This window comes from Aspergillus brunneoviolaceus, assembly GCF_003184695.1.
Source record: "Aspergillus brunneoviolaceus CBS 621.78 unplaced genomic scaffold BO95scaffold_71, whole genome shotgun sequence".
NCBI lineage: Eukaryota > Fungi > Ascomycota > Eurotiomycetes > Eurotiales > Aspergillaceae > Aspergillus > Aspergillus brunneoviolaceus.
This window is the reverse complement of record NW_020290801.1, coordinates 63,543-82,962: the sequence shown is the minus strand read 5'-3', so window position 1 is coordinate 82,962 and position 19,420 is coordinate 63,543. Positions and strand designations below refer to the sequence as shown.

General features: G+C 54.8%; 4 protein-coding genes across 4 annotated transcripts; 1 reads left to right on the top strand and 3 right to left on the bottom strand.

The window, feature by feature from the left end:
• The first annotated feature begins 46 nt into the window (after nt 1-46).
• Nucleotides 47-3,128, top strand: BO95DRAFT_446421 (putative ATP-dependent RNA helicase DBP6). Its single transcript, XM_025587376.1, has one exon. The coding sequence runs from the start codon at nt 111-113 to the stop codon at nt 2,727-2,729; it is 2,619 nt and encodes an 872-aa protein (XP_025438493.1). The 5' UTR covers nt 47-110; the 3' UTR covers nt 2,730-3,128.
• Nucleotides 3,129-3,197: 69 nt separating this feature from the next.
• xlnD (beta-xylosidase XylA) lies at nt 3,198-6,105 on the bottom strand. Its single transcript, XM_025581447.1, has one exon. It carries the CDS (start codon nt 5,660-5,662, stop codon nt 3,215-3,217), a length of 2,448 nt encoding a protein of 815 aa, XP_025438492.1. The 5' UTR covers nt 5,663-6,105; the 3' UTR covers nt 3,198-3,214.
• Nucleotides 6,106-6,617: 512 nt separating this feature from the next.
• BO95DRAFT_446418 (amino acid transporter) lies at nt 6,618-8,706 on the bottom strand. Its single transcript, XM_025587375.1, has 4 exons — nt 8,254-8,706; nt 8,138-8,184; nt 7,996-8,075; nt 6,618-7,927 (listed from the first exon to the last, which is right to left on the bottom strand). The coding sequence occupies exons 1-4, from the start codon at nt 8,473-8,475 to the stop codon at nt 6,675-6,677; spliced, it is 1,602 nt and encodes a 533-aa protein (XP_025438491.1). The 5' UTR covers nt 8,476-8,706; the 3' UTR covers nt 6,618-6,674.
• An 8,807-nt stretch (nt 8,707-17,513) lies between these two features.
• BO95DRAFT_467300 (uncharacterized protein) lies at nt 17,514-17,938 on the bottom strand (the record flags this gene model as incomplete). The annotated part of the gene is made up of 3 exons (XM_025589278.1): nt 17,514-17,540; nt 17,613-17,777; nt 17,837-17,938. 3 exons carry the CDS (start codon nt 17,936-17,938, stop codon nt 17,514-17,516), a joined length of 294 nt encoding a protein of 97 aa, XP_025438490.1.
• Nucleotides 17,939-19,420: the final 1,482 nt, after the last annotated feature.

Genomic DNA, 19,420 nt, shown 5'->3' with positions numbered 1-19,420 from the left:
AGATTCCCCGCTGGAAAAAAGAAAGACTCGCAACAACAGGCAAGATCGCCGCATTTCCCCAAACACCCCTCTTCGAACGTCCGCCCAGGACCCCTTTTGACCTCGCGATCATGGCCGGCGACCGCTCCGCGCGTCAGGATACGTCCCACATGAGCTCAGGAACCCCGTCGAGCACCAAGAAGTCTCACAAGAGGAAGAGAGACCTCGATGGCTCCACCGTCGCTACCTCGACACCCACGCCGACCAAGAAATCCAAGAAAGATCCGGGTGCTGCGGCCGACTCCACCCCGTCCTCCGACGTCCACAAGAAGAGAAAGCGATCCACGGGGGCGGCCGACGGTGCTGTTCCGGAAGTATCGACCCCGAAGGAGAGTGCTGTCTCGTCGATCCGCAGCGAAGCGCCTACTCCAAGCAAGGACGCTAAAGACAAGAAGAAATCGAAGCACTCGAAGCGACGGACATCAGGAACTGCTATTGAATCGGCTGAGGAACCTGCGAATCTAGTCGATGTTGAAGAGAAGAGCACCAAGGACTCAAAGAAGTCTGCCCAGGCTTCAGAATCTACTCAGGCCGATGACGGCGATGCGAAACAGAAGGACAAGTTTGCGGGCATCAGGTCGAAGTTCGAAAAGTCTATGAAGGCGAGAGAGCTGGAAAAAGCACGCAAGAAGGATACGGTTGAAGACGACTCTACAGGACTGTTGACGGCTGAACCAGTGGTAGCGCAAGGCTTGGAACCTCTACCACAGCCTGAGCAAGTCCCTGAGGTGTTTGAGAAGCCTACATACTCGTCGCTTCCGGCCTGGTTGGCCAATCCCTTGCGGACCTCGGCGACCGAGAAGACGAAGTTCTCTGAATTGGGGATTAATGCGAACCTGCTGCGGGTATTGGAGGATAATGGCTACAAGGAAGCGTTTGCTGTGCAGTCGGCAGTCATTCCTCTGCTACTCCAGGGTCCTAAGAACCACGCCGGCGATGTCTGTGTCTCTGCAGCCACGGGCTCCGGAAAGACCCTATCTTACGTTCTACCGCTCGTCACCGCGCTTGAGCAGATCCCTGCCCCTCGGCTGCGGGGTCTCATTGTCGTGCCAACCCGAGAACTGGTGAAGCAGGCCCGCGAGGCGTGTGAGCTGTGTGCTGCTGGCTCCGGCCTGCGGGTGGGATCGGCTGTGGGTAACGTAGCCATCAAGGACGAGCAGCGCTCGTTGATGCGCATCGACCAGGTGTACGGGCCCGCGACGTTCCAGCGCCGCCAGAACGTGAAAATGACCGGGGACGACTGGACCAACTTCAACTTGCAGGAATATATCTCCGATGCGGTGGATTCGAGCGAGGCTCTGCCGGGATACGTGCACCGTTCGGAACCGAACGTTGACATCCTCATCTGTACCCCGGGTCGACTTGTCGACCACATCCGCTACACCAAAGGCTTTACGCTGAAACACTTGGAGTGGCTCGTGATCGACGAGGCTGATCGGTTGCTCAACGAGAGCTTCCAAGAATGGGTTGACGTGGTCATGAATTCGCTGGATGCGCGCCGATCCCCCGAGGCGTTCGGCTTCAGCGGGACTTTCCTGTCGGAGCTGGGCCTCCCGATCCACAGCAGAGAGCCAAGGAAGGTGGTTCTGAGTGCGACCATGACCCGGGACGTGACCAAGTTGAATTCTCTCCGACTCGCCAACCCCAAGCTCGTCATTGTGGGTTCCACCGAAACCGCCGCCGTCGGCGACGACGAGAGTGGCGTGATCGCCGGCGCCGACGAGCAGTTCACCCTGCCGCCGACCTTGAAGGAGCACTCGATCTCGGTGGGCGATGGATCCCTGAAGCCACTCTACCTGCTGCGCCTCCTCCTCTCCCACATCCGAATCAACGGCACCAAACAACCGGCCAAAGCCTCCGATTCGGTTACTTCGGACGATACCTCCGACGAAACATCCTCCGACGAAGAAACCTCCTCGGACGAGTCCAGCTCGGACGATTCAGACTCGGATTCGGACACAGACTCCGACTCGGACACATCCAGTTCAGGCTCGGACTCCGATTCAGACGACACCTCTGACAGCGAGTCTGATTCTTCGAGTTCTTCGGACAGCGAATCCGACAGCGACAGCGACAGCAACAGCGACAGCTCCACCTCCCCAACCAAACCCACTCGCCCCCGCCCCTCCAACACACAAACAAACACGCCGACCGTTCTCATCTTCACCAAATCCTCCGAATCCGCCTCGCGTCTCGCGCGCCTGCTCGCGCTTCTAGACCCGACCCTCGCCTCCCGCACAGGCACGATCATCAAGTCCAACAAATCCTCGGCCTCGCGCAAGACGCTGACCGCCTACCGCCGCGGCAAGCTATCGATCATCATCGCGACGGACCGCGCCTCGCGCGGCCTGGACCTGCCCCGCCTGACGCACGTGGTCAACTACGACGTGCCGACCAGCGTGACGACCTACGTGCACCGCGTGGGCCGCACGGCGCGCGCCGGCCTGCTGGGGCAGGCCTACACGCTCGTCGCCCACCGCGAGGGCAAGTGGTTCGCGCAGCAGATCGGCGGCGCAGCGGACGGGAAGATCGTGCGTGGCGGTGGTGGTGGCGGTGGTGGAGCCGTCCCGCAGAAAATGCACCGGGTGGCTGTCAGTCTGGAGGGGATGAAGGAGGCGCGCAAGCGGTATGCGGAGGCGTTGGATGTGTTGGAGCGGGAGGTGCGGAGCGGGGGGAAGGAGACGCGGTAGGTCTGTTTGCGGTGCTGTCGGTCTAAGGACAGGACAGTGAGGCAGATCGGCCGTGGAGGGGGGAGGTTACGGGCTTGTTATTCCCCGGAGTATGTTATCGAATATAGACAAAAATCCTGCACGGAAGGCGTTGACTTTGCTGTTGTTATCATTCTTATGGACTTTACTAGTGGTCGGGGGAGTGTGTACTGTATATAGCGTGTTGTTCTTGCTTGCTTGCTTGCTAGCTTGCTCTCTCTCTCGCAAAGAAAGGGAATAATTCCTCCTTTACTTCGCTGCACTGAAAATATCGAATGTGGAACTTTTGCATGCGTTCGTTAACTATGCACAACCACTCGGTGGTAGTCAGTTCGTCGATGGCAGACATAAACCAACTAAGCTATCTCATCTAACCCTATTCAACTATCCCCTACTACGATATATACAACCACCCTTCCAAGTTCCCTCTGGCCCCGTCCCCCCCCTTCCCTGCCACAGAAAAAAACCTACTCATCCCCCTTCACCCCCTGCACCTCCTCCGGCCACTTCACCAACACCACCGCCTCCCCCACCAACTCGACCTCGACCACGACCTCGCGCTCATTATTCAAGGCCACCTCATACCGCCCCGGAAACAGCACGGAATTCCCGTCGTCATCGACCCTCGCCAACCGATCCACCGCCACAGGCACATTCAACACCGCCGTGCCCCCCTCCTTGGCCACGGCACCGAGCCTATCGAACCCGACGAGCCATTTATTCGGGTACGGGGACGGGCCCGCACTCGAGGTGTTGGCGTACAGCAGGGCGGTGTAATCGGAGTCCCTGGCCCCGGAATTCGTGATGGTCGCCGTGAAGTTGAAGAGGGTGCGTTGGGCGACGGTGGTGGTGTCCGGGTGTGCGGAGGAGGTGAGGTCTGTGATGTTGAAGGTGAGTTTCCTCGCTGCTGCTGCTGCTGCGGAGGTCGTGTTCTGGGTGGAAGAGGGCAGGGAAGAAGCCTTGAAGGTGGTGTAGAAGAGGCCGTGGCCGAATTCGTAGACGGGTTCGCCGGTGTACCACATGTAGGTCTGGCCTGGGTTGTTGGTGGTGGTGTTGGGCCGCAGGTTCATGTCGAGCGCCGAGAAGCTCTCGGCGTAGGAGGCGGGGTACTGGGTCGTGGTGAGACGGCCGGCCGGGCCGCGGGCGCCCGTGAGGATGTCGCGGAGGGCGAGGCCGCCGGATTGGCCCGGGTAGCCGCCCCAGAGGAGGGCGTTGACCTTCGGGTTTGTTTTCAGGGCGGAGGAGTCGATCTGCCCGCCGCCCATTTGGTACACCACCAGGGGCTGGGACTCGGATTTCTGCGCGGCCAGTTGCGCGATCAGCTCGAGCTGGTTGCCGGGCCAGGCGATCGAGCTGCGGTCTTGGGCTTCCGCCTCGATGGTGTTGTCAATCCCGCCGAAGAATACGATGGTGTCGGCGGCGCGCGCGGCGGAGAGCGCGGCGCTGAAGTTCGCCGTCGAGTTCGTGGAGATCTCCGTGCCGGCGGCGTAGTGGACCGTGTAGCCGGCGGCCGTGAAGGCGTCGACCGGGCTGATGAGGTATGGCGCCGCGCCGTAGTAGTTGCCCTGGAGCTGGGTGGTGGCGTTGGCCCAGGGGCCGATGAGGGCGATGGATTTGTTCTTGCCCGAGGAGGAGGAGGGAAGCGGGAGGGCGCCGTCGTTCTTCAGGAGGACGATGCCCTCGACGGCCGCTTCGTAGGAGATGTTCCATGCGTCTGTCTTTTGGACGTCGGACCAGCTCAGGCTGCGGTACGGGCTGCTGCTGCTGCTGTTGCCGTCGAAGTAGCCCAGCCGGACGAGGTTGGCGTACAGCCGGATGAGGCCGCGCTCGATGTCGTCGCGGGCGACCGCCCCGGTGGTGATGGACTCGTTGAAGTGGTACTGGTAGGAGGTGCCGCAGTCGATGTCGGTGCCGGCGAGGATGGAGTCGGCGGCGGCGCTGGACTCGTTGGCCGCGTAGCCGTGGGGATTGAAGACGCCGTAGACGGCGCCGCAGTCGCCGGAGACGTAGCCGTGGTCGACGAAGGAGAATGTGTCGCGCAGGAGGGTCTGCAGGAAGAAGGTGTTGGAGCAGCTGGGCACGCCGTTGACGGCGTTGTAGGAGCACATGACGCTGTGGACGCGGGCATCGCGCGTGGCCACGAGGAACTGCGGCGTGTAGTACTCGGCTAGGTCTTGCTGCGTGATGTTGACATCGTTCCCCAGCCGGGAGTGGTTGTCCCAGTTCTCGATGTCATAGCCGGCAAAGTGCTTCGCTGTCGCTGCGAGCTTCAGATGCTCTGGGTCCACGCCACCCTGGATACCCGTGATGTATTCGTAGGCGTAGGCGGCTGTGAGAGTGTACGCATCCTCGCCCGGAGTTTCCTGTCCGCGACCCCAGACAGGATGACGGAAGGCATTGATGTTAGGGGCGTAGACATCGAGACCGTAGCGGCCGGCGTTGTTGAAGGCGCGACCCTGAGTTGAGATAATGGAGGCGATCTGGTTGATCAGGGTGCGATTAAAGGCAGCAGCGGAGAGAATGGGCGAGGGGAAGGATGTCGCCCAGCTGTAAGCCCCCTCGTCGGTGAAATTGCCGCGGTCCAGGCCATGCAAGGCCTCACTCCAGACTTGGTATGGAGGCAGACCTAGACGCGGGACACCCGGGCTGGTATTACCAGTGTTGGCGATGAGCTCCTCGAGAGTGAAGAGGGAGATCAGGGCCGCGGCGCGGTCATAGGGCGAGGCGGTCGAGTCGCAGACGAGGTTCTTGCTCAGAGGACCGCTCTGGCAGTCGGGGAAGGACAAGGAGATTGTATCCAGACATTGCGGAAACAAGTCCGGGTTGGCCTCGACGTTGTAATCCACGTAGCTGCTGTTATGTTGGGCCAGAGCTTGGGGCAACAGCGCCAGCAGAGCAAGAGCCGCCACAGCCATGGCGGTGGTTGTGGTTGAACGGAGGGTGAGAGGAATTTGGGGAATTGGGGGAATTGAGCGACAACGTCATACTGAAACCTCAATTGTGCCGGCAAATGTGAAGGAATTTATATAGGCGAGTTGAAGCGTCGAGTCGAGTCAAGCCGAGTATAGATGCGGGGTGGCTGCGGAGAAACCGGCGATGTGGTGCAAGAGGCGTGTCGATCATCTTCCCTTGCTCACTTTAGCCTGAATCCTTCCCTAGCTTCATGTTGCTTGATCTTGCTTTAGCCGGAGAGGAGCTGAGGAGGAGCTGAGGAGGAGTTGAGGAGGAGTTGAGGAGGAGTTGAGGAGGAGTTGAGAAGAACGTCACAGTCGGGTAAATGAGCTTGTCGGACATCATCCGATGTGGTGCGATTCTTTTCTCGCGTCTTGCCATTTATTTCTTTTGGCTCAATTCATCCACCGACACTACATCTACCGGTGCTCTCGGCAGTTGCGAGCAGAAAAAAAGGCATCTTTGCGAATTATTGAGTCGTTGAGGCCCGCACCCTGGACAGGCTAATGTCTACAACGTCTCGAGTTCTCTCGGACGGACAGTGGGTCATGCACCTCCACTAAGCATCGTGAGAGAATGGCCTTGGCTGGCACGGTCAACAATTGCCTCAGCCTGAAGCCCAAGAACATCTTACGGGAAGGCAGACCTGGCACAACGCGATGCATGAGTGAAGTTGCGTAAAAGACGCTGCTGCAGGCCCGATAGACCATTTCTACTGCCGACCCGATACTACTACTACTACTAGTAGTAGTAGTAGTCGTAGTAGTATCAACGATATAGCTGCATAAAGCTCACTACTCAACAGCAACAACAGCACCATTCAAAGAATATCAGGAATCGAATGAAGAAGTACAGAATCGACGACTTTTATATTACCTCTAGATCTAGAAAATCCCCCTTCATCAGAAAATTAAAATATACTATATAATCACATCATTGCTCTGCTCCTGCCGATTACCATCTAAAAAAGTCAAACTAGATAGCATCCTTAGCCAAAGCCTCACTCTCGATCGCCACTACCGTGGGACCCTGGTAATCCCCCTTCTTCGCCACCCAGATGCCCGCAATCAGGATCGTAAACCCGCCCGTGATCAGACACGTGTAGTTCATCGTCTCGGCATCCACGGGCATCGAGAACGGGAAACAGAAGATCACGATGAACACGATGATGAAGGCGCACGTGACACCGTTCACGATGAAGCCCACGGGGCCGGACATCCAGAACCACCCGCGGGGGATGCCCTGACGCCCGCGCAGGAGGTGCGGCAGGATGGCCGCGAGGTAGGAGATGGTGGTGAGGACGACGAACGAGCTGACGAACGCGCTGAAGGCGGTGGAGTTGCCGACGTAGATACAACCCAGGACGAGGGGGATGACGCCGCTGACGAGCACGGCGGCGAGGGGGTTCTTGTGCGTCGGATCGACGCGGCGGAGGTAGCCGCTGAAGGGGGTGGCGCCGTCGCGGGCGAGCGTCCACAGGACACGGCTGGAGGTGAGGTAGCAGCCAATGATGGCCACGACCAAGGGGAGGAGCGAGACAATGATCAGACCCAGGGAGCCGCCGCGGGAGCCGGTGATCTGGACGTAGATCTCGGTCAAAGGGTAGAGGTAGGGGGCGTCGAGGACGGCGTCCAGGTCCGTGATCCCGTAGAAGATGACGATGAGATAGAGAAACGCCGTGAAGAAGCCCATGACGTACTGTGCCAGCATGCCGATGGGGATGTTCTTGCCCGGTTGCGGGACCTCTTCCGCCAGGTGGGAGATCACGTCCGGCGTGCCGACGGCAAACGCTCCGTTCAACATTCCCAAACAGAACACGAAACCGTTGCTGCTGTAGCCGGCTTCATTGAGCCAGTCTCGCCAGACGAAGTCGTCGGTCGCGTAGGGTTGGCCGTTGACGTGCGGCATCACCGCGCACACAATCACCGTGATCAGGAAGCCAGCCACCGTCAATGCCCCACCGACGGATTCGATCATGGGAAGCGCCCGGTTGGCAAAGGCGACGGTCAGACAGCAGCCGATCGAGCAAATCAGGTAGGCAATAAAAACGTGCCAACGCTGGATGGTGTACTCGGGGTGGAAGAGCGCGTAGGCCGACACCACCTGTGTGCCTAGAATCTGCGTCGTAGAGGCGGCGCCGAAGATCCAGGCCAGGAAGTTCCACCATCCGGCGAAAAAGCCGACCGGACGTCCGTATCTACCAGCGGTGATGGTTGCCCAGTGGTAGACTGTTGAGCGAACGAATTGATCATTAGTCCTTTGATCATCAGTCCTCTCATGGCAGGATTGGACTCACCTCCACCGGAGGATGGCATGGACGAGGCCAGCTCGGCCAGGGAGGCGGCGATGAACCAGTAAAAGAAGGAGGCAGCGATCCTGCAAGCGACAGTCAGCTTTCTGCTCCTTATACCTGAAGCCAAACAGTAGAGCCAACGTACATCTCATAGATGACACCGGGCGGGCCGCCATCATAGATAGCTGTGACCTGTACATGGCAGTCAGCCACTATCCACTACTACCACCACCACCACCATGGGCAACAAGATACACATACAATACTTCCACCCAGGGCGATCCAGGTATTTCCACTGGTCAAAGCCAGACCACAGATATTGATGAAGCCAAAATTCCGATCCAGCTCCTGCTTGTGGCCGGAAGCATTAATCGGGGCCGAGACAGACGAACGACGACCGTCGGAGGGGGAATGCAACTCAATCGCCGCGGGATCGCCGGCATAATGCTTGGCCTCGTGCTGCTGCTGCTGCTGCTGCTCCATGCTGTTTAGGTGCGAAGCATGGGAAGATCTTATCTTATCCGTAAGGCTGGAAAGAGGATCGATCAAAGGAAGAAGAAAAGAAAAAAGCTGCAAAAGAAGAAGGAGGAGAAGAAGAAGCAAACAGGAAAGAGGGAAAAAAAGACCAGGGGCAGAGAGAGACTGGTTTTGCTTGAGTGCTATTTCAATCTTCTCAACTTTCCGCTAATGCATGCAGGGTTTATTACTTCTTCGCCTCCCGCCGAAAAGTTCAGCAGGCTGCAGGACCATGAGGAAGAAGAGCGAGAGCGCGAGATCTCGATCGTACGACGACCGGAGAGCGGCAAGGGGGGAAGAGAGCCTGGGAGGCAGAGACAGCCAACGAGAGGAGGGAGCAGTATGCGATTCCCCATTTGGTGTGTGGTTAGTTCATCCTTGGGTCAAAGTTAAAGGATATTAACTTTGCCCCAATGGATGAAGCATTGAAGCAGAAGGCAGGGATCGACACTCACGATGGAGGGTAGGAGTCGACTCATTCGAGAGAGTAGTTAAAGCATGCAAGCGGAAGAAGATGAGGAGGAGCCATGGATGAGAATGGTTAAGTCATCATGCAAACAACTAACTAACATACTAGAATAGACAGGCACGCGACACACCTCTGACTCTTCGCAGATGCATTTGTTGCATACATAAATTGACTCACAACTATGACACTTCCTCCCTCCGTTATCAAGAAGAAGATATAATCAACCTGACACATGGCTGTAGCCTCAGGCTGTCTACCAGCCCATAACCAGCCAACAACCAGCCAATAACCAGCTGAACACGCCAAGCGACAACCGATATTACAACAATTCCACTAAAGACACTACACATTATTGCCTACAGTAAAGTACTATCAAAAGCAATATCCGAAGCTCATCTGGCCAGCAATCGACCCCATACCACTCCCCAAAGCACAGATCATTCCCCGGTCCCTGAGGACCACAGGTTAGACATTTAGACATTCAAATTGGTCACGGAATCTTCGGAAATCCGGACGGAGCGTGCCGTTGCCCACACCAAGCCAAGTCACCCTCCATTTCCAAGCCAAAACCAAGCAGCGAAAAAAACCTCTCAAACTCTCAACTGTCCGTCTGCCGGCTCCACCAGCCGCAGTCAACGAATCTCCGTTCTCCATACTTCAGGAACTCGTCCAAACCAAGAACGAGTTACAAAGGATGCTGGCGTAAGACAATTCAGAACACTAACCAAGTGGATTCGTAGGACCAATCCCCGGTGGAGATTTGGCCACACTAATACTTAAACACCTTATGCATTTGAGACAAGCTGCAAAGTTAATTTGCATCGCATTGCTGCATTCATTCCTGGTGGTCTAACCAGTTGAAGTGAGCATCGACCTCGTGCCTGCCAGGGTTTGTACCTGCAGCTGATCAACCTGCAGGTGAGATATCAAAAAGCAATGCTTGTTCCAGCAACCCGCCGGTCGGTCGTTCGCTCTTATTCTGTAGACCGAGTCCTCGTCCAAAACAAACATGAATGATTGCGCACGCCTGATGTAGAGCCGGCGCCATCTCGAACGGTGCCGTGCTAGATCCAACTAGCCCAGCCAAAGCAGCAGGGGTGTAAGGGTTTTTCAAGCCGGAGGCGGAAATTCCATCCTCTTTCGAAGATTATGCCCGGCCCGTTGCGACTACTATTCCTTTAGTTGCTGGACTAGAAGGCCCAATCGACCCTCGCTTCGCTTATTCTTGGCCTGTTGCGCGAACTTCCGGTCTCGTGCAGATTTCTGTCTTGAGAGTTGCACACGATAACCTCTCGGGTATGCTCCCTGCAGAACCTGAAGCCAGCGAAACAGCACGAGAGTCAGCCTGAACATCCAGAGTGATCCTACTCATTCAACTTGGGCTAGTCGCGATTGCGACAACTGTGACTGTCCGAAGTCCACGCTTCTGGTCCGGAAGCGACCGACCCGGAGGATACAGGCTGTCGGATAGTGATCCGGAACCAGGAGCTCGTATCGTCCTTCGAATGATATATATTTAATATCGTTGACGCGAAGGATTCGCCTCTAAACATAGGCGGAACGAGGTGAAACTAGGGGATACTTCCTACACCTCGGAAGGATTTTTCTTGCTCGCCTATGGTATCCGAGACAGCATTGATTGAAAAATGCACATGGAGTCGGTCAACGTGCGAAACGAGTCCTCCGTACTCTCAAAGAGGGTCACTTAACTGTGGTATAACTTCGTACAATGAATAGCTTCCTGCGCTAAGTTTGCTGCTCATGATCACATAGAATGAGCCAGCGAGCCATTATGTCGCGCTCCCCAATGTCTAACGCCTGAACCGAATACTGCCAACCTTCATCGTAGGCTTTTTGCAACTGAGCAAAGCGTCGCGCGACCGCAGTGGTTTTGCTCGTCGAACACCAAGACTTTTAGAATGGTAAGGGAATAGCGGAAAGTTCTAACATGGTCAGCAAATCACTCCACCCAAGTGCTATCTACACCTAGGAGCAGCTGAGAGCCAGCTGCTCGAAGAACGACTACACTGTTAGCGCTTGCGATCAATGCTTGTTGTTTGATTCTGGACAATACAGGCGAGCCGTGACATGAAGAATGACCGGGAATGGCTCTTTTCTGGCCGCTACGAGTAGGTGAAAGTGTAGGAGCGTGCGATAAAGCAGCACTTGGCCCAAGTTTGAGACTGGAGACAAAACCTGGCGTTATCCTTAAGATTCTTTGAAAACAACGAAAAAGCTTGATGTCGCCCCTACAGGTAGTTTAAACCTAGATGATCGTCCGATGAGAGCAGCAAACATCCCAGCTTCAGAAGACACGATAAATTTTAGCATGCTCTTACCGTCCGACCTGCAAAAAGACAATATCTCGTCCTTCCAAGGGACCGCCGTGGTCGGGACTAACGACAAGGGCTGCTCAGGTTGAGAATGTAGAGGATCCACTGACGTTGAACCGTGAGTCGCAATGTAGTTTGCTTTCTGCTGCACGTTCCTCGGATGATGAGCACACCGCGGTGCGAATGCATCGCATGCAGGGTGAAGCAAACAGCCTTAATCCAACAACACAGCAGTCGCTTGTCGATGGTCAGTGTGCGTTCACCCGTGACGAAGTCCTTTGACAGCGGCGACAAATTTTTGTGACTTAACATGATATCTACCCGAGCTTAGCGAAACCTCTCGATCGACCGACATGAGAATGGCACTGTCTGGTCATCAATGCCGATGCAACGACCAGTTGTCAAATGCTTCGACAGACTCGTAAGCCACAATCTCGGCTCGAAACATATCGGTGACACTGGTAGTTTGTATACATTCTGCGGATAGTCTGACATGGGCCTGCGCGAACGACGGTGACACCACATCGCGAAGAGCACATGCACATCAAGCATCTGTCATGAGCATGCACAATCACCGGACAAACGGGATCGCGCTGATTAGTTGGGGGACATCGCAGTCTCAAGTGGCGGTCTGTAAAGGGCTTGTCGAGTCATATCGCAGGCATCGGGTGAGTGAGAGCCATGCGGCGTCGATACGAGAAATGGATCATTTGAGCCGGAGGCTGCAACAACTAAGAAGCTCCGACGCGCTCGGCGTCGGGTTGTGAGCAAGGTCATCCTGGAGTCCGACTGTACAGTCTCCGATCTACTCTGCCCTCGGTCGCAACGCGATTCGCGCATACAGCGCTTCAAGATCAATAGCAGACAGTTCCGATATTTTGTCGTCCTAGGGCATCAACAGGGATCCAGGCATGATTCACACCAGGTTCACACGTGTCATGGGGCTAAGACGCCATCGGGACTATGAGCTGCATATTCAATTCATGTACAGGGTACGCGTTGGGCGGAATGCTGTACCCCTCGAGCGCAGCCCGTATGTGAGTAACACAGGGACGCTGGTGCGGGGTACACCAGATTGTGCATCGACTGTCAGCTGTCACGGAAGCGCCCTAAGCGACCCCCTCCAAATGCATGAGAGTCGAGTCGGTACGGTTCCTGTCGAGGCATCTCGATATCGACATAGAGCCTCGATGCTGCCCAGCTCGTTCTGGGCCCGACAACCACCCGCAACTGGTTGTCGTCTCGGTCTATAGACCGCGAAGGGTGCCATATCCTGATTTGGACCAACTTAGGAACCCCTCATATGACGCACTGATTACATTCGGGGTTGCAGATACACACGTGTCAGCGCCATTGGATCTTGGACACGGTCGGTCCAGGCTATTGAGGCCTTGGGGGAGGGGTGGCTAGACTGCAAACTGGTCCGTGTTCAGTCAGGTTGCATTGTATCTGATCGGCTCGGAGAAAGGGTGCCATGTGACGCAAGCGTTCCCGGTTGTTACTGGGATCGGAAATTGAAGTACCCAAGTACCACTGGTATGGAAGCGAGAGTCCCCTAATTAGCCTGTCGAGTTGGAGTCAATGATGTGGCTGGTTGAAGAGCCTCCGAAGTATTGGTACACAGCTATGAGACTGAAATGTGCCTTGAGTGGGGTTCGCGATGCGATCTTATCTTGACTGACGCCATAGATAACAGTAATGGAGGGACCCTGGCGTCATCGGCAGTGAGATGGGTTTAGCTGTGAGAACCAGACCGTCAGCATAGGGATTTCTTCGGCAAAACCACCCTCAAGTCGATGATCAGGAAACGGGCATCGTGTTAGCCTGTATTGTTGGTAAAGACTTTCTTACCCCCTCATCCCGACAACGCAGAGACGGTCGATGTACATACAGTACAGTAGTACTCGCAAGCCGCGCCCTCTACCCCGCCTGCATTCCGTGCGCTGCAGATCGACCCCTCAAACAAACCCGAGACCGCTCATCCTTTCAAACTGATTCTTGATACATGCCAACTGGGGTGATCATGGAAGGGGGGAGCTGACATTGCACCCCAAGTCCCCAGACGGGTCGGTGACCTGAAGGGGGAATGGATGAACTTCCCCAATCAATCCCATTCTCATCGTATGAGCATATGCTGCGTAAAGGTGGCAAGGACTGTTCTTGGAATGATTTCGGTGAGAGCTGAGGTTTAGCTAACAACAATCTGATTGAATGATAACAGTCCACTTGGTTCGGGACAGGCAATGTTGGAGAACATGGAATCGAACCCCGCCGCCACTGAGCCGCCCGGTGATTGCGATTAGGGAGAGTCTCCTCCCCGCTACCGTGGCGGCGGGGAGGTCAGTCAGGTGACCGATGAGCACCCGGTGAAGACACAGCCATGAGGGCGGGCGGGTGGATGCCTTTGCCACATTTCCATCACGGGTGGCGGTGTCAGGCCAACACCGCAAGTGCCGAGAGGTACCTAAGGTCCTGCCCGGAGTACTCCGTAGAATAGAAGGTAGCCACCAGCTGATCGAGATCCAAACATATCCAGGAGAAACCGAATCGACTCATCTCCCTGCTTGCCACTGAAATAGGATAGATGCATACTGTGAACTGCACATTCCATACGATCTCTGGCTCCTGCTGCTGAAAGGGCGCTGCCTGTGGATTCTGGGAGATGTTGATATATCGAATCTGATCCATGTACGGGTACACGGACCCAAACTATGTATATCATGCGCATTGAGTTATGTGCATCACTGCAAGTAAGGGCTCAGGCATCAAGCTCGGGTTAGAAAGTACGAAGTACGAGCACTGTACTCTCGTAGACTTAAGCTTTGCATGTGAAAATCCATGGAGCACTGCTGGCTGAACGATCGCCGAGAATCTGAAGCATCTCATCCATTACTGAAACCGCAACGGAAAAGGAATGTTTGTTTGTGCTCCGTACTGTACGGAGTACCACGGGGAAGATCTCCCGGCTCTGGCAATATCAATTCCCGGCGACGATGAGAGTGCGGCAGACACTGCGGATAGCACTTCCCCTTTCCTCTGTCTAAGGAAGTCTGAGACGAGACCGTCCCAGACAAACATTGAAGGCACAATAATGTACGGTAACTTACTGTAGTATGCAACTGCAGTGCGCGCAGTGCACACCCCTCTGTCCTGGGCTCTCACCCCGCCCAACCAACCCCCGATTCCCCAAATTCTCTCTCTCGACCCGTCTTGACTTCTTGAAAGTTGACACCCCTCCATCTGATTAAACTATGCCCCCCCCCCCTCCCCTCCCTTTCCCAACACAACACCCGAAACAGACCACGTACACATCTACGATTACTCCGTATTTGAAGTGGTATGTGTTTATAAAAAATTGAGCTGGTAGACGCACACAGCCCACCCATCCCGAGTTACCCTTCAACACCCTCCAACAGCCAGCCGGAGCCAGAAAAAAAAAACAAATCCAACCACCAAAAACAAACACACTTACATAGTCCGTAGCATACATACTATGCGGGCAAAAAAAACACAAACAAACACAACCACACCCAGAAAAGAAACCCATTCTCCCCCCTCCCGACTTCAATCCTTAGAACTGCACCATCTGGCAAAAGCGCAGGTTAATCCCAAACCAACCTAGCGGGCATCATCGCGCGCCAAACCAAATCGAGAATCTCATGCATTTGAGATCTCTCTCTCTGTTTCTCTCGACCGAGATTCGAATTCTGAACCGGTCCGGTCGAGGGGGGAGGGGGATGATTGACAGGGCTGCGACTGCACTGCACACTGCACTGCACCAACTAGACTTAGGTAGGCTTAGACCCGTCCATTGAATTTGTGTTTTGCGCTGTATAGATTTTTCTTGGTGCAGAGTATAAACTCGGCCTTACTGCTCTTGTCACTTTGGACGGAGTTTATTCGAGTGTCTAGACTACGTAGTCGATGATGTTTTGAAGAAGTATATTTGGCAATGCACCGCGATGATGGGCACATGTACGGAGAAAGAGTGCACGAAGAGCTCAGCCACGATGTGGCGAAGCTTCTTGAGCAGCAAGACATCTCCGTAATTGCTTGTGAAGAGTGAAGCATTCATTACCACACGTAGACGGAAGTGGGAGCCGAGGTATACGGGAGTATACGTACACCGTTACTATTCGTAGCGGGATTCTTCTGCCCCAAAAAGGGCGAGGGGGGGGGGGCACTTTCTGATGAGGATGTCCGCGGGTTGCTAAAAAGATTAAGATGACAAGTGGATCAAATTGAAGAAAAGGTTCCGCGCACGAGCTAAGTTTCCTCTCTGAGCACTTGGCGTCTGGCTCACTGGGTCGCTAAATGTGCTCGGCTCGGCTGCTTGAGTGGTTGTTTTGGATGCTGATTGCTGCGTGGTCTTCGCGTCGACTCCGTAATGGATTGTTGTTTACTTTGCTCTACTACAGTATTCATACTAGCGCTGAGAGTAGTTAGTAGCTTGTTTAGTTGTTGGTGCCTGCGGCCGCCCTCTCTCCCCACCTCAGTCTGTCTCTTCATCGAAACAACAGTGCGGTGTAGGCAATTGTCTAGTTTCATTGTCGTTGCAAAAGCAAAGCGCTAGACTCGAATAATTTTCAGCGAAGAGAAACAAGCCAGGAGTAGAGAAAAACATGCTCCATCAACTCGAAACTACGGTACCCCAAGATCCAGCTCGGACCCCTTCGCCCCCTTTTGCCCACGTTGATCAACAACAACAACTCCATCCCCGTATTCACAGTTTGAAGAAACATGGATTCTCCCATCTCTCGAACGACAGCATCGTTTCTCGGACCACCGGACGGGCGAGGGGGCGGGCGGGCGGGCTTCGAGCCCTTCGAGCCCTTCGACGAGCGTTCGACGAGATTACTGATTTAGGATGGATCGACGGAGATCCTCCCCCCGAGTCTCTCCTTAGCATCAACCTTCGAACCATGGTTCCGGGCCCTGCTGGCAGTTGGTGTCGGGAGGCGAAGAACGGGTTGCTGGGGGAAGTCCAATTTGGAGAAGGCGAGACAGACAGAAAATGGCCCGGAGACTTTTCGGTCTGTTTTCGTCCCCTTTCACCCCTCACCGGGAGTTGTCGCTGTTCGAAGTCTCCAGCCATCTTCAGTCTCGGCAAGAGAATCTCGTCTCGCCGAGACTCAACCACAACCCGAGGGGTTTTCTGTGGTTGAGTGCCTTTTTTTAGGTTTCTACTTTAGCATTCCGGCCGGTTTGATACGATGCCGTACGCGTTTACTCCGTGATAGTATACTTCTGAGAAAGCGTCGTGGAGAACATTCTCCTTGGACCGGGAATTGATTCTCGTCCAATTCAAAATGAGTTAGGGCGATCATCGAAAATGCCTGTGCTTTCATAGGGGCAGACAGTTGATTGATAGATCAACTGCCAGAATGCTTGGCCTTGGCACTATTCCTTAGCGACTTGTGCTACGGAGTACTCAGCGACTAGCAACCTGGATGATGGATTGTTGGGCAGGGCGTCTGGTTGCCTCGTCACACGCGCTTTGTTTTTGATGCGCTCTAGCTGCTGATCTAGCTGCCGGTTGCTGTTACATCGTCCATGCCATGCCGACTTGCGTTCCAGGTTGGCCCCGATTCTAAGACCATCGGAAGAAACCCTTTCCAGCGCCTTCCATATAGTAGAACGAACTATAGTTCCTGTCGCATACATCCCTGCGATGTATAGACGCCATTGTCGTCATGATTCCTGGTCCCCTGCAAGTGAAGACAAGGCGATTGGCAGGGCAGGCTAGTTCGGATCCTGCAGTAGTGTACATGTTGAACATCCCAGGTTGCTTCCTTAGTAAGAGGAGTAGTCTAGACTGCCCTGACAGGGCAACTGAATAGTGATTGTACCTAGTAAGTGACTGTCGAAGCTACTCAATACGATGGCCGACAGTGCCGGGGCTTATTGCACCTGTACGGCGGCGGATGTCTTACAGCGATAGCTGCAGGTCGCACCAACCAGCGAGCCCGATGGGAGGTCTAGTGAAATCCTGACCAATTTAGACTCGCCTTAGCGGCTTCCCGAACGACTCTCAATCTCGGATGCTGTTTCAGACTGCAGGACGACTCGACGAGGGAGTCGCAGACGGGTCAATTATCTCTCCGGGAGCTGTCAGGTACGCCCAGCTGACCTATACTCTGTCTGTCGTAGGGTGTACGTTGACAGGGCTTGGATCCCGTGCAGAGGCGTCGAGGACTCCAATTTCAACGGTCGGTCAGCAGAAGATCCGCCTGCAGCGAGTCAGTGGCAGTGAGAGTGACTTGAGGTGAAGCTGGAGAGCACTCAAAGCAGACAAGTCAAACCCTCAACGGCCGAGGTACAACGGAAGAGCTAGCCGGAAAGGGAAATAAAGCCACCGCGACAGTCATAACCATTACATAATCGACTCCAGGCGGGTTCCAGTTTGCCCGAAGTTGCGGCGGCGGGAACATCGCCCTGGAGAGGCGGCGACCGTCCAGTCTGCGGGCCTGGAGACTGAGTGCCAGCGTCTTTCGGGGTCTGTCCGTGCTGGTCGGAGAGCACTGACCAATAACAACGTGGCAAAGGGATCAGGGCCAATGGTTGTGTAGCGATAAGCTGATGGTCCAAGTCGCCAATCCGCAGGCGAGCTCAGGAAGATCCGCTGCATTGGGAATGGCCGTCCGCAGCAGTCATTGGGTACCGGCTTCAATTTCACCGTGCAAGAGGTGGACCGTACCAGTCCGGCCCTCCGAACTACTACTAGTGTGATGTAGATTGAATTGGGACTTCCACGGCTTCCGAAGCTCTTCACTTACATTTCCATCTACCCTCTAATCCTTATCCGACCGGATTGATTGGCACGGGATAGGTAGTACGACTTAGTCGGTCTGTCACCGCCAGATTGCCCGTGTCCTTGCCGAGCAGGAAGAAGTAATAAAGTGAGCCACTTGCAAGGGGAGGGTGATAGATAGTGAGGTCGGCGCCAGAAAGGATGCAATTTCAAGCCCGTGCCATAGTACTAGGTAGCCATAATCACCCGAGGTTGAGTTGGTTGGTGTGTACGGAGTAGCTAGTAGGCTATACAGGAAGTACTCCGTACAGGGTGTACAGTACACGATGCCAGAGGGTGGTCTCGTGAACTCTTCCTAACAGAGTAACCCTCTGCGGTCACTGCTTTTCGCTAAGGCGGACGCTCGGTGGAGCCGAGGTTGCAGTGGGGCCACTTTCCGGCTTCTCTTCGTCCAACCAGCACCATCTCTATTCTGATTTCACCGGTAGCCGCCGAAATGTAGCGTTCCAGCTTGGTAGGAGCGCGGTAGAGAACCGCTCCACGGGGGGGGGGGTTGGTGGGTGACTGAGGGTGGGTTTGAACTTTGGAGATGGAAAAAAGATGGAACCCCTTCACTTCCATCCATGATCCATCTGAGGACGAGTGGGGAAATAGACAGGAGCAGAGCATGGAGATCGCCTGAAGGGGAAAGTTATCATGCTTGTCGGTTCAGGGTTGATTAACTGGTTGCCACAAGACCGGGATGCATACTTGATTCTCATACCACCGGGCTTGATCGATGATTCATCGTGAGAATGTGAGTAACTAATTAGAGGGAGGGATGGGATGGGATGATTGTAAGAGGCGGTCAAGAAAGAAGACTGGGGGGACACACGGGGAAAGAAAGGAGGGGGAAGGAGGAATTAGATTCGGTTGTCATGATGACTTGACTGCTTTGCTTCGGAAAAAGAGGACTGGTTGGCAATGGATGCATCCATCCCTGATTGAGCCCTTCCAGTTCCTCAGATCCGACGGATGGCAGAGGAATGAGAAGACTACTTGCTGGTTATCTGGACCAGTCGTCGTCGTACTTTGTCACATTTGGTTGTGAGTCTTCTACTACTCCTGCCTTGCTTGGGACTTCTATACATGTGCAAGACTACTCCGTACAACCAGTTGTCAGCCAGTGATGTTATTATAGTCAAGGACGGATGGATATACTCATGCTGATAGAACAAGTAACAGTTGCATCCGATCAGTTCCAGGTTGACTATCCATCCGTCCCTTCATCTCAGGGCCATCCTCGGTAAAAAGCCGTGCTGGTTTAGGAATAGTGTGGTTGGCATGCTTCCGATCGGGAGGGCACATACTGAGCCCTCT